Source organism: Phaethon lepturus, unplaced genomic scaffold (genome assembly GCF_000687285.1).
Source record: "Phaethon lepturus isolate BGI_N335 unplaced genomic scaffold, ASM68728v1 scaffold3376, whole genome shotgun sequence".
Classification (NCBI taxonomy): domain Eukaryota; kingdom Metazoa; phylum Chordata; class Aves; order Phaethontiformes; family Phaethontidae; genus Phaethon; species Phaethon lepturus.
This window is the reverse complement of record NW_010546780.1, coordinates 46,783-61,840: the sequence shown is the minus strand read 5'-3', so window position 1 is coordinate 61,840 and position 15,058 is coordinate 46,783. Positions and strand designations below refer to the sequence as shown.

Sequence of the window (15,058 nt, the reverse complement as noted above, 5' to 3'; positions counted from 1 at the left end):
TTCTATGATTCTATGATTTTATTGATTTGAGCAAACCACAGAAGTGAAGCACCCTGGACTTCAATTTCCGCATTGTTTAAAACTGAGATCTTCCCTAGTTTAATGTTATAAAGTAATTTAGGGAACCTTTTAAAATGTTGTGTTTAAATCCATATTGTTGGGGTTTTTAGCACCCAACATTAATAATAAATAGATGATAAAATGGTTACAGTCAAATCATTCGTCCCGATGCTTCAAATTTAAAGTTCTGCGTACAGAATGCTATGATATTCTCACACTGCAAAAAATCGCTACCTTCCTTAAAGTAGTGGTTTCATGTGACTAATCATTGTGTAAAACATGGAACTGATATTTACATGCAAATCAGGGGCCTTTTGGTTTGTGCACTTTTGGTATCTTAGCACATGATTCATAGCTTTCAGGAGCAGCCCACCCCTTAGGAGTGTGGATATTAAGTGTACAGGTGATTCCACCTTCCTTTATGAAGTGTGTATAGTAATACAGATTTAACTAGAAACACTGGCATTTAGGAAACATGTATGCAATGGTTACAAAACATAACGTAATGATGAACTCAGTTTGCAAATGCCTGTACTATTTAAACTGAGTACCATTGCAGTGTCAGATTGGAAATGTGGAGAGTCAGAGCCATCTGGAAAAAATACCCCTGGACTATTCAGCCATCATTTCTGTCCAAGAGCCTTGCTGTCATGGCTACTGAAGATTTTACATATCTTAAGATTTTACACAGAGTGCCTTTTTTAGGCATCACTGTAATGGCATGTAATGAAGGCACTCATACCACCTAAATACCATCTGCTCATACAAAGCATAAGAGGATTTTACTGTTTGGGGGAAACCCTGGCTCCATGGAAACTGAAGCAGAATATCTTTAGTGACATCACTGGAGCCAGGATTGTCTGTATCTTCAAACAAATACTTTCACAGTAATTGGACCTGGAGCTGGAGATCAGTATCAGCTGATGATGGTAGAATGTTATTTGCAATAACGGTTGTGATCAGAGACAAATCTCTCTTCCTCCCCTTCCAAAGGAAACATGTAGGGAGGAACCCGCAATCTTTTCAGAAACATGTCAAGAGAAGAGCAAATGGTCAGCATAGTCAGAGGTGCAGTCCCACTTTTCACTAACTCTTTGGGGCAGAGACCATAGTGTGCTCTGAAATCACGCTACAGTGGAAAAGACAGCCTCACCAAATACCTCCAACTAATGCTGTAGCTGTCTGATACCCTCTGGGGTCATTGCCGGGGGAAAAGCAATGTGGGTAGAATATCTTTGCAGTTTAGTCATTTCAAAGTATGAAAAAGGTCTTTCGAGGCCACAAAGGCAACTGCTGGCTTCCTGAGATTTGCACCGGTTAGGTCAATGCTGGGCTAGGGCCAGAAGGTGAGGGCGTGAGGAAGGATGAAAATTTGACTTCAGACCTTCGTGTCTTTTTGTCCTGCAACCTCTCTGCATCTCAGCTGAGCCGAGAGAATTTAGCGGTGTGCCTATGCGGGACATCCAGTTCCATTTGTAATTTAAAAATATAAAATATATCTTCAAAATACATTTTGAAATTTAAAAGGAGAACCCCATTTTCAAGCACAAAACAATAAATGTGAAAATATTCTGTATCATTCTGTAATTGTACTCCATTTTTCTCCATTTGTTTTAATGACTGTGATAGCAGTCAATCAAAGAAGTCATGTAGGCAGCACATCTGCATGACACAGCTACAGAAAATAGAAGTTTAAGCTGAAGAAATTCACCTCTCTTGTGATGCTTCAAGATTTATCTATTAATTTCTTGCCTGTGGTTTCAAAACTGACAAAAGCTACCCAAAATCGCACTAGGAAATCCTCTGGGTTCAGTCAACTCTCTGATTTAGTCAGCTTTAGCTATCGCTGCCATCACCAGCCGATCTATAAATACATCTGCTTCCACAGCGTACGCATTCCGAAACTTGCCTGTTGCCTCCTCAGAAGTGCAGGGCTATCGTCTGCTCTTAGACAAGCCGGGCTTGACCAAAGCCAACATGAACCTAGCTTAACACGCCGAGCCCATGCCTTGTTGTTAGCTTTGGTAGCCGCTGCTATCATTTGATAGTTCGCTTGTAGCCAGTCCAAGTTGGCAGTGTCAGCCCAAGCTGATTGGAGCCCCAGACATTTTTGCTGACTGGAGTCATGCTATCTTTGCCAGTTTGCTGGAATAGACACAGACACTGATTGGGTCATGCTGAAAACATTCCTGTCCTATGAAGCAAGACTGTTTGTATTTTAGGTTTGCCAGGACTAATGAATTAAAAATCTTGGGCTGGCCACAGTTTGCTGCTTAATAATGCCTGTGACAGAAGGATTTTTTCCTCCCTGAAGCGTGACAGCATCATAATCCTTCATCCCTGGCAAGGAGGGGAAGGAAAAGCGGAATTGCGGAGAAAAGCGGAAAAGGTGATCTTTTGGGACAGCGAAGCCTATGGGAAGTGCAGGTAGCAGCATGTTGCCCTGACAGCTGTCTCAGCTTCTCAGACCGTGTCAGTCTGTTGCTATGCAGCAGGTGCAGCCTTTTCTTTTATTGAAGCTTTACTCCATAAAGGCAACGACAAGCCAAGGCAGTGGCTGGCCCTGGATTATACAAGTGCAGACACTCCGCTAAGTGAGGTAAGGCAACAGGTGTGAAAACTGAACTAAATTGATAGAGCTATAACAGCACTTAATCTGAGTTCTGCTGCAGATTTTTTATGGAGAAACCGCAGCCAGTTATACAGGCAATTGTTGGGAAGAAGGGAGCCGCTCATTAAATCGTGTTAAATTCCAGGTTGCCCACTCACCCTCATCTCTGTCTACAGAGATACTGTTCTTCATGCGTGGAGAAAGCAGGTGAGGAATTGGGGGCAGTCGGTCTGCGTGTTTCCTGTATCACCTCCTTTGCACACAGGCTGCTTCCATCCCTCTCTGTTGCCCTTGGTTGCTTTTTGTGATGAAGAGCTTGAAGGTTCCGCACAAAAAGGAGTGAAGGGATAAATGCGGTATAAAAAAAACGGATAGCGGGGTCATTGCTGCGTATAAAGATGAGACTTCTTTTTGTGGATTGGAATAAAATGAAAACACTCTTCCGTGTTATCACAGGATCCACCATTGCTTATTGAAGGGGTAGTGATTTTTGCCCTCACGTAGTAGGTGGTTAAAAGAGATAATTTAAAGACGTCACAGACCACAGGGTGTGCAACTGGGATAAGACAGCAGATTTACTCCTAGCAATATTGTTATGGCAACTTTAAAGCCTCTAGCAGAATGCATCATTTTAATTTCTTAGGCTATGATATGAAGTATTAAGTATACTCTTATATGGAAGACCACTTGAGATAGTAAACAAATGTCAGGGGAATGTGTACCACCAACACACAATGATGTAACAGCCTTCTTTCAAGGATGTGCTTATCGTTTAAAATCTGGGGGGTTTTTTGTTTGGTTTGGGGTTTTTTTTTTTTGCTTTACTGTGTATTGGGAGGTACGGAAGGGAAGTGTGATAAAAAATTTTGGATTATTTCTGTTGTTTTAAAAACAATGAGAAGTGTTTCTTATAAAGCAAGCATCTGGGGGGAAAAAAGAGATCAATAATGCTCAGAAGGTAAAAGTTGTTTAGTGTAATGCAATGCACTTAAAAATAGAATATTTCAGTTGACTCCAGGGATCTTTTCCTAAGTCCAAAAACATGCACTGCAGTTTAGTTGACTTTTCTTTGTCTCTGCCCAATGCTATCAGTTCAGTTTTTGTGTGTCTTGATTATTAGTAATGGGGAATAAAGAACGATCCCTGATATCCTTTATGTATTAGTAGAAAGAGACACTCTCAGCTCCAAATAATATGTATTCAAAATAATGATTTTAGAATATTTGTTGTTATTCTAAGAAAAGATTATGTCCTTCAAATAAAAATTTCTTGTGTAGCATTGCTACAGAGTAACCATATCACTCTATTAGCTAAATGTTGAGACAGATAAAGCAAATAAAAAAGAAACGCTGAAATTAATGGACCAAATGCAAACTTGATACTCTGCCACTGATTGCAAGGCAATGATGCCAGGGAAGAGTTTGATTCACTTGTGCACCACTGAGGAAGATTATAATCCTGAAATATTGTTCTGTTCTATTGACTTTCTGAGACTGCCAAATAACTATGTGTACATTACAATGAGTTGTTAGGATTTCCATGCAATACAATAGCTACTTTACTGAAAAACTGCAAGACTATTGGCTTAGGAAACTCTTTTGTTTTCACCAGCTAAATGCCGTGTTGTCTACTGACATGTGGTACAACTTTTAGTAAATTAATTGTATTTTCCTGAAGAATTTGGTTTCTAATTGACTGAGGAGTTTTTATGGTAATTTAAAAGCTACTCTCATAATTGTCCACATAGTTGGTATGGATACAATGCACTCTGGCTAGCATAGTCTTCAGTCCTAACATAATTTCTTTATGGGCAGATCTTTTGCATGCGTGAAGTCCCCCTGACTTCATGTTCTCCACACATGGAGCTAATCAGAAGATTAATATCTGTGAATTTTAGCAGCTTTGTGCTAAGTATACAAGGAGATTAAGTTTGTGTTCAGCTATTTAATAGAGTTTAACGAAAACTGCTCATTCAAAAGGTTAAATATACATGGTAAAGCTCCAAGTACAACCTCAGCGTGTTCAGAGATGCTTTAGTTATACCATTACAGGTCAGTAGTAGCTAATTCTTTTGTTGCCTAACAACTCTTTAGTGCCCTGCTTGAAATGAACTAGCAGTTTTCTTAACGGACAGGGTTTCATCTCAGTAAAACCACTTTTTGGAGTTGGTGGTCTCAGAAGAAAGACCGAGGACTGAATAAGGTCCCAGTTCGGGAGTCAAACCCATGCAGACAGACCCCGACACCTGGACAGAGTTCCACTGAAGAATCACCACCAAGGTTTGGAGACCCAGTAACTTTCTGACCATTAAGTGTGTGACTGTCAGGCACAGTTTGACTGGGGGAGTATGGGTGGAAGGTAGGAGGATGGGTGCCTCCTCATTGACACCATGTGGAGTGGTGTGCACGTTTCCAATCACATGGCAGACTTGGGGTCATGTTACTCTCAACTCCCCACCCCTTCTTCCTTCTTCACCTTCAGAACCAGGCAGCATTGCCACGAGTCAAGGCTTGCTGAAGGGGCAATGGCGGGGAGCAAGCAGGTGAGGAGAGGGGAAGCTTCCTTTGCCATTGTTCTTTCTAATCTGTAAATAGCAAAAGAAAGGCAGTCTCTGCACTGAATTTCACTTAAACTCTTTTTAAATGGAAAAGTGAAATGGCATTCAAATGGCGCTCAAATGACTTTGATTCTAAACGTTGCTTAGCTAGAATGAGAAAGGTAGCTGTGAATGCATGAAAAGCATTAAAACTCATTTGTTGAATGGTGTCACATGCTCTGTAATAAAATATATTTTTTGTGTTATTGCAGCTGGAACAAACAAGTAAAAGCATTGACTCAAGTGCCCACATGATCACCACCGCCAGGGTACCTGCTGATAAGCCAGTACGAATTGCCTTCAGCCTGAATGACTCCCCAGGTACAGTTTAATTTATGGAGTAAACCACAATGAAATAATTGCTTTTAAATTTTACGTGTTCTTACCAGTGTTTACAGTATCAAATGAAGTCCAGTGTTATGGCTCTATTTTTTTCCCGAGCGACACCATGTGATCAGTTTTCCTGTCTGATAACTTTTAATATTTCTATTAACAATTTCATTAGACTAAAACCACTAGACTGACAGTTTAGATCTTAGCTTTATTTCAGTAGTTTGTGGAATATACTTAGGACTGTAATTAACTCCTGAATCTACTTGCATACGCAGTATCTCTGATTTTAAGGAATCTTAAAACAAGAAAAGTGAAAGGACATTTTGTGCTGAGGATGAGGCTAGAGCAGGAAGGTTGGAAAGTGCCGCACATGCCCAGCTTGGTGAAAGGTTTCAGGAAACGGATGCCCCACATGGCATGTTCCTTGAGAAAGCAGCAGAAATTTCATTGATGTTTATCCTGCCAGCTAGTGCTGATTGACCATTAATTTCCCCAAACATATCCTGTACATGCGTGGACCCTTTGGCCTTTGGAATAGATGAATATTATTACTTTGCACCTTAAATATTATTAAGGTCTAGAGAGCTGTTGCCAAGCAGTAAAAGTCAGAATGGAATAAAGTAGATCCTAAGCTGGGAAGCATCCCCAAAAAAGTTGTCTGTGCTGTTGCTAAAGGTGAGTGTCTGGAGTCAAGGTTCAGATGTGTTTATGGCATGAAACAGAAGGGTCTTTGATAACGATAAGTGAAACCCACTGCTGATGAATGCTTTATGGGACGGTATGCATTGTAGGTTAACGTGTGAGGCTGCTTCCTGAGTTTTGTGTGAATAGAGTCTCAGCTTGAGTATAATTTTCTTATTTTAAAAGTATTTTAGAATATGCTTTGTCTTTCCTAGCTAATTGTTGTGTAATATTAATTGCAGCTAGAAGCCTGATATAGAATCTCATTCCCTAAGCAAGGGAATTTAAAAACAAACATCTTCATATATTATTGCACATAACTCTCATCTCATAAAGATTAGTGATGCAGAAAGATTGGGACAAGGAATACAAAGAAGTACATGTGGCTATCTATGTGCCCTTTTTTCATACATTAAAATAATCTGGTAATTACATTTTTATTACAGAATGTAATAAGGAATCATTCTCATGTCTCAAGATACAGTAACACGGTAAATTTCTTACAAGAATTATGGCAAAGATAGGTCTTGAGGAGAGATGTAAATAACGGGGAGTGTTCTTACAAATTACGGAAAAAGAATGCTTATGTGAGACACTGAAAACAAGTCAGGGAAAGCTGAGACCATGGGAAAATCAAAGAGGGTAGAGTGGTTTGTGACAGGAGACGGCAGTAGGAAATGACAAGGTTGTGAATAGCTTGGAAGAAGAGGACATGAAAGGCAGGAAGCCTAACTTCCTTAACATTGCATCATATTTTATTTTTTACTTTTCTATCCTGCTAATAGTTCCAGCCTCTGTCTTAACATTTAGAGAAATAAACTCGGTTACAGAAAGGTAATCTTTTTCTGCTACATTTTGTTAAATTTTTTTCCATAATTTTGAGTCCTATATTGTATATACACGAGTGTTCCTGCAGTATGCAATCCAGAATCTCTCAGAGTACTGATAAAACTAAACAGCAACCAGGAAAATGAGTTCTCCTCTGCATCACATCTCTTTGGGGGTTACCAGGAGGTCTAACCAGCTTACTGTTTTATCACATCACAAGAATTCCACTCTTGCTCTTAGTGGTAAGCCTGAACATGGTTGTTATATTTGATATATTTTACAAAGGCAGAAGACATAAACTTATATTTGGTTTGAAAAGGTCTGAAAACTTCCAGCAAACCATAGTTGAATCAAGAGAGTACAAATAAGTATTTAACTTTTTTTTTTTAAGATGAGCTGCAAAAAAAAATTAACAGATAGACCTTTAGGTATTCCATACTTGGCTTTTTTTTCTCCTTATTTTTTGATATTTCTTTACTCTTCTTTTCTCCTTGACAAGGATATGTGGTTTCAGTTCAAACAGGAGTTACCTGCTGTAAGTGTGACAGTAAAGCATCAGGTAAGGCTTGTGTACTGCCAGGGTATATACAAAAAGGTCTTCAGCAGGGCTAAGTGGTGAGGGAATCTGTCTGACTTAAGCTTTTGCTTAAATTTTACCTCACTTGAAAGGCACAGTGACAGATTTCACCAAGAAAGGCTGCATTCTCCTTCCGGAGGCTGTACAACTGCTTACTAGGAGGAACTGGCAACATAACTAGATATAAAAAGGGGAAATGGAATGTTTCTTCTGGGTGGTGATTATCTCACTGGCTAGGATTGTCACCAAGCTCTGGGTGTGAAGAGCAGCGAAAGGAGAAACTGCTCTCAACTCATGAGAAAAGATTACTTTGTGTTAACTGACCTACAAGACCAGAGCTGGCTTATCCTGATTGTACAAGAAATAATTTAATTGTGTTTATATTATTTGTCAGTCAACACCTGATGACTGAAATCCTGACCAGCGTTGTGCAGTATTTTTGATGTGGAAGTAGGCTAACCCGTTCCTTAAAAGTCTCAGGAGCAGCCCATCAGCAGGTGCTATATAAGATGACAGTTTTATTGTGTATCTCTTATTCCTGTATATATAGATATCTATGTTTGGCTCTTTTACTCAAGTTCGCTAAGCTGGCATCAAACATAGGTTTCTCAGGGTGTGTCTGCACACCGTATTGCACCAGTTTGACTTAAGGTACTGTTTTAAATTAATTTGAAACATTATTTCAGCCTATCTTATATCACTTGGAAATTAATGAGAGTTAAACTGAATATGGAGTTCCAAAATTTAAATAAGTGTTCCCAAATAGAAAGTTCATTGTAGTTTATCAATAACAATTTAATTAAACCAATGAAATTCAATATGTCCTAATTTGTATTATTAACTCTTATTTACTAAATATATTAAGATAGAATGATTGTAACAGGAGCTTTATTAATTTTAGACAAGTGAATTTCTTTTGTCTAATAGTTCTACGGGAAGGTTTATAGCTAAACATCTCTTCACTCTCTTCTCTCCTAGAATAAAAGCTTGAATCTAGCTGAAAAGTTCTACTAGTGACATGTGGTGATAAATGACTGGTTTTGAAATTATTAGTAATTTCTTTTGCTTGAAATTAGGCGACCTCTGATAGCACTATCCAGAAAATTCACTGACAACAAAGGCAAAATATACAACTTCTAATGAAACTGACAGGCAGTGAAAGAGTGGAATATTTCTGCAAGCCTAGTAAATGAATTATTTTACTCCTCTGTATGCTTCTGTTATCCTAGTGACCATGAAGATTTTTTTGCTTCTATAGTTGATCATGCAAGACTGTTTTGCAACGGTCGCTTCTTCGATAGCAACTTTCAAATCCCTACTTCATCCTCATTTTGGTTGTAATGGCAACAGAGGCTTTCCAGCAGATAATGTACTGGTTGAAAACCAGTGGGGATTCCTAAAATATACAAAGCTAGTTTCCTAAAACTACACCCCGCTCACAAGTAAGTGGCTTGATCTTTGGCAAGTTAGACAGGAACTTAGGCGAGATACCCTCAGAAAGATAGTGTTTGTGCATTGATCAGAGGATGCTTTAGGCTTAGGTGAAGGTAATATGGAGTAGGAGGGTTTTGCTCCTATCTCTTCTGTTACGGTCCGTTTCTATTTTTGGAAGGTCCACAACTCTTATTATTGAGCAAGCCTTCATAGCCTATTCCTGGGTCAGGCAGTGACCATTCCCCCCTGTTTTACGAGTGAGGTAACTGCAAGGTTGTGTAAGGTCACGTCAGGCAGGGCTGTGAATAGAAGCCCAGGAGCTTCACGCAGCAGTGCCAAGTCGCAGTCACTTAGCCACACAGCCTTCCAGGACAAATTCGATGAGTCTATGCTTGTCGGTCAGTAACCAGGGCTGGAGCTGCTGCACCTCACTGCCCTCCGAGGGCCAAGACTGGACCCCGATACACAGTTTGCCAGCGTTGCCCCACTGCGAGTTGCAGTGCTTGCAGTTGAGTTTGAGCACTTCTCCTGTGTAAGGGCTGATCCGCTTACAGGATAACAGCCTACTTATGTTACCAATTTAATTCTTTAATTTAAGAGGAAGAGATCTGAATACACTTGCCCACGCATGTAGGAGAAGAAAATAGTACCTGATTGTATAATTAAAGACTGGATCATAACTCAGTTACTCAAGGAAGCAGAGCTGTGACTGGCATTTCCTAAATTTCGAGTGCTTGATTTAGCAACCTTAATGTGCTTTCAACACATCTAAATTTTTATGTTCCAATTCTGTCTTTGTGAAGATCCTAGAGAAATTGTAATTTGTGAGTTTATACTGCACGTAAATCAGATGTTGTTCTCTAAAGTATTTATTCATGAACTACTACCCATAGCCCCCAGTTCAGCTAAATGGAGCAGCCATGTAGGAAGCGACTGGGGTGTTACGCTTCATTGTACCAGACGTTGTGTCAGTCAGGCAGTGAAGTGTGAGGGGTTTCACTCGTTCATCTACATAATGGAGGTCTGGGCCATTGCAATCTGCGGAGGTCTGGGCTATTGCAATCTGCAGAAGGCCAGAACGTGATTAAATAAGCAAAGCTTTTCAGAAAGCATGATTCATTCTCAAACATGCCATGTCAGCATATATCAGGGCGCCGAATGCATCAAGACATCACTGATAAGTAGTAAGCCTTTTGTGTGAGGACAATCAGTCTTAATACACTTCAGCCTTCTAAATCAGGTGGCTTGTGTGGATCTCTGTACCACACATTAGAAGCCTATCTCACGTTTGTATTAATAGGCAGTATCAACGGAGAGACAAGAGCTCACCCGGACAGTGAAGGTTGAGCAGCTTAGCCTTGCTGCACTCACACAAAGCTGTCCATCCTGCCATTTCAGCATGAAGGTGCGTTGGCTGGGCAGCATGCTTGGGGAGCTGGTGCTTTAGTTATGTTGTTAGTTTTGCTGTAGGAATGGCCAGAGACCTGGCTCTGACATAGAAGGGTACTTCATCTTGGCCCAACTAATGGAAAGCAAAAGGAGGAAGTGATTTCCCCGGAGACCCTCCCTCAGATGCTCTCTGTTACGAGTTTTCAGCAACAAGCACAGCAAATGTATGAACCTAATGAAATAAACATGAAAGTTAAACTATTCCATACACATGAACCAAGTCTTTGGTTAAAAAACCATCAACTGTGTCTGCAGAGAGTGCATCTTTTAATCAGGGTACAGGTCTTTAGTGCACTTTTAAATGTAGACCTTCAAAATTAGTTCTGGGATCTATGGGAAATCAGGAAGTGCTGCTCATTTAGGAAGCATGCAACAGATACTTTAACTTAGGTGGCTGTGATGAAGTTCCTGATCTGGCCCTTTCCCGTGACAGATTAGTGCTGCTGAGTTTGCTGGGATGGCCATAATATTCATGTGTATGTTTTTGCTCCTTTCTTATTTTCTTCTGACCAGAATCTTGACTCATTTTCAGGTGCAGCAAGTTGCAGTCTCTGATTTTTTGTATTTTTATTTTTAAACAAAACATGTTTTCAACAATCATTTTGAATTATAAAACCTTTTTCTTTACTAGTGACAGGGAAGGGAGCAGTAAAATAGTGACCACAGGGGTGAGGTGCTGTTTGTATCTGGTGAGGAATCAGCCTAGTTATTTTCAGGGGTTTGTGGTACAGAAAAGCCACTAACTTTATTATAAGGCGGGTCTTTGATTATATCAGTGATTCCTTAGAACAATCTAGTCACTCATTAAATATTGATAGTAAATTGAGAAAAGGAGAAAGATATTTCTGAATTCTGTTGTCTAGTTAAGGAGATGTAGAATAGAAAAGAACAAATACAGACAGATAAGGAGATAGTTATGAGAGCGTTTTGATCTTCAAAACATTTTCTTTGACATTTCAGACATTTTCAGTGCTTCTGGTTTTCAGTCATAGATTTTTTAAGGCTAGAAACCAATGCAATTTTGTCTGATCTCCTGCATAACATCCAGTATTCAAACTTATAAGGGCAATAGTGATTGTTTTGGAAGAAAATGCAAGAGTTTATATCTTTCCTCATGACTTTCTGAAAACATCCTCAAAAATGTTTTAGGAGGCAAATGACTGCTGTCATTTGCTTTCCCCTTGTGTGAAATCTAAATGTGTTTAGTTTTTACCAAGGGATTTTTGTTGCTATTGTTGTGGTTGTTAGTTTGACAACAGTGAAATACAGACTGACCCGATGCAGTAATGTATTTCACGGGAAGCTGTGGGGAAAGTTTTTTGTTGTTCTTTTTGTGGTAAACAAGATTGCAGTTAGCTGTGAGGTTTTCTGTTAATTTTTATAAACTAAATACTTCAGCTGAAAGTTTCAGAGGAGCCTAAGAGAATTAGGAACTCAGATTAATTTCAACCCCCCGAAGTCCCTAACTTTTCTTGATGATGTTCTGCACATCAGATGATGATTTAAACAAGTCTTAAACTAGCATAACTAAAAAAAACCCTAGCAGCTGTTCAATAGATGCTAGGGCAGGCCCATTATAAAATGTACTATGGTATGCCATAATGGTTAGGATACCAATATGTTCTATTTTTAGTACCATTGACTCAGTCACTTGAGTTCAAAAAATAAGCAGGGAACATCTGTTTATTGAAAGGATTTCCTCTATAGTAATTTCTCTCTCTACTCTATCATTTTAAAAGTATTTCCAAACTTTTTTTAACTGGTTCTTTACTGAAGATAATCCAATATCTTTTCTAATATTCTGACACTACATTAATTTTTTTTCTTATTAATATCTGATGCAGTGAGAAAGTAATTATTGGCTGATGTTTCTTTAAAATTCTTGGGGTTGCTTTTGCTATGTTTTTCTTAAGTTAAAATTGTTGGAGGTCCTTCCTTAAAGCTACTGCACCCAAGATTGTACTGCTGAAATTGTCAAAACAAATAGCAGCTTAACTGCTGTCCACGACTCTGGTCCAATATCTCTGTCAGAATATTTAACAGCTATTCAGCCAAATATTTGTAGAGCAGCTGTACCCCTAGTCGGACTGAGTCCTATTCCACCCTTCCTTTTAGCCTTGCCATATGATTCATCTTTCTTCTTTTAGAATATTAGTCTATTTTTAAATATTGTACAAGAAAGCAACAGCAAATTAAAGGTAAACACTTGCATATCAACATGATACAATTCTATATAATTAAAGCAATTTCAGTATTTTCTAGAATGGACATGTTCAGGACATGGTGTGAAAAATGAAGTTGGGGGGGAGCGGGTGTGACTTTTTGATAATACTAGCAAGACCCCTACCTCATTAAAGTATAGAACTTCACTCTGTTTCCTGAGGAAACAAAAAGCTTTTGCTTTTGCCCTCTGTATCACTGTATTTTTTTATCTCCCGTGGGCATCCCTTCCTGGAGGTGCCCAGCTCCAGCTATGTTAGTTAAAGTAAGGCTCTGACTGTATGTTAGCCAGTATGTTTATTCTTCATAGGATAAAGTGACTTATTTTACTTTTTTGCCCTAACCTGCTTTGCTGTATGACGACTGAGGGCAGGATAAAGAGATAACAAATATTTGACACATAATTTAAATCATAGTCTCTACTCTTTAAGAATATTCCAAATCCTGCTTTGATATGTGGTCCTCTTAATCTTGTTGGGGTTTTGTTGTAGTGTGCAAGGCTGCCAACATAGAGCATGTTGCGGGATCTGACCTATGTTAGCAATTTTCTCCTATGAGAGCCATCCTTGTTTAATTTTGACACATTACAAATAACTGACTCTGTAAGCTAGCTAATAGTAACCTTCTCTTCACCTCCCGTAACCTGCAGTAAGATGCATAAACAGTCATCACAATCCAATGCAAAACTGATAGTGTGAAAGTCACTGAGAAAGAAATATTGCAGCGGCTAGCTGTGACGCTACCAAGTATGATTCATATTTCTGATCTCAGTCCAGCTACTAGTGGGCAGGTGTCCACATCACAACAGTGACGTAACTGTCACAGTCTGTCCCACCTTTGCTGGAAGCCTGTACTAAAAATAAAGAAATAAATAAAAACACAGTTTGGCTTGTTCCCATGAATGAAGTAATCCCATAAGGATTGTTATCTGCAGGTTAGAGTAAAGAAATTTCTTTCCAGTACAGAACAATGTTTGGTGTCTTCCCCGTTCTAATCACATCTGTGGAGGTAAGAGTCTTCTAGTTCCAGGGTTGCCAGGCTGGTTTGTGTTGCCTTTGGGTGGTGGGAGAAAAGATTTCTGTTATTGCTGGTTTACCCCTGGTAAGTCATTGTATTGTGATGGGGAAGAGACCTTTCCCTTCGTTCAAGTAATGAACTCTTAGGTAGTAAGGATGCCGTCCTTGGAAGGTTCTTTACTTTGCAGTGTAATGGAGAGCTCAGGAAGAAAGATTGCTTGTCTTTATTTTTTTTATTAAATTATCACATGTTCTACTGCTCTAACTGGCTTTGTTTTATTTCTTAATCACTGCAATACAAAATAGGCTTTCTGTCTTTCCAGCACTTAAACATTTTCTCATTAGAACCCACTGGTGTTTTCAAGGAGTCTATTACAGTGTCTCGTGTGTAGAAAGATAAGCAAATGCGGAGGTATCTGCAGGATCACGATATTATTGTGAATATATGCAGTGTAGAACTACATTAAACAGATCATCTGAAATGCCCTTTTTGATAAACATTGACTTTTAACATCATGTTTACCTTTTAGATGATGCTTCTTCTGAAAACTTCCCTTTGGCATTTCCAGAACTAGATCAGCAGCTGCAGGTAAACTTTTTTTTAAACTACAGTCCTACTGCACATTCACTAGTTTTGTCATGATAAAAAAACTCTGGTTGTTACACTAAGGTGAAATTTTTCAGTGGTGCTTCCCTAGCCTATTAACGTTTGATAAGACTGTATATTTCCGTAGAAGAAAACATTGTCTTTTCGAGAGCTGCAGAAAAATTGTTTTGATATTTTTAATCCAATTGCAGGGAAATTACTGTTTTAACAATCTCACTTGCTTTTAAATCTTTTTTCTGCAATTCCTGTTCAAAATACAGCACATACTGCTGCACTGCAAATGAAGAGAGCTCTTGTGGTTTTGAAGGGAGAAGGAATGAGCCAGGTACTACACTCTCATGCCTACAGGCTGTGCTAAGACTAGTATGATCAGTTTCCTCTGAAGCATTCCAAGAGAATGCAAAGGTATATTTTGTAGTGCCATCTTATCTGTAATCTTGGGTAACTGAAGCCAGTCATCAGGATTGATGAGAGCCTCCTCAAAGGTACCCTAGTTCATGCTGCATAGCCAGCAACCCTAATGGTTGCCCTAGCAGGTGTCTTGCAGACAGCATGGGATAGCAGTGGTGAATCCTTTTGTGACCAGTCCGATTTGTCAGCGTAGCACAATGGAGCCCCGATACACTGGACAACCAGGTGGCAGTTC

General features: G+C 39.3%; 1 protein-coding gene across 2 annotated transcripts in view; it reads left to right on the top strand.

The window, feature by feature from the left end:
- Positions 1-2,291: 2,291 nt before the first annotated feature.
- The window catches only part of MAP3K7CL (MAP3K7 C-terminal like), a 31,005-nt gene continuing 18,238 nt past the window's right edge, over positions 2,292-15,058 (top strand). Inside the window, exons 1-4 of one of the 2 annotated variants that reach the window (XM_010289411.1) lie at positions 2,292-2,659; positions 4,806-4,950; positions 5,480-5,588; positions 14,336-14,394. In XM_010289411.1, the coding sequence (XP_010287713.1) occupies positions 5,519-5,588; positions 14,336-14,394 (129 nt within the window). In that variant the 5' untranslated portion in view covers positions 2,292-2,659; positions 4,806-4,950; positions 5,480-5,518. Of the gene's footprint in view, positions 2,660-4,805; positions 4,951-5,195; positions 5,214-5,479; positions 5,589-14,335; positions 14,395-15,058 lie in introns of those variants that run through there. The other variant, XM_010289410.1, reaches the window with a different exon arrangement.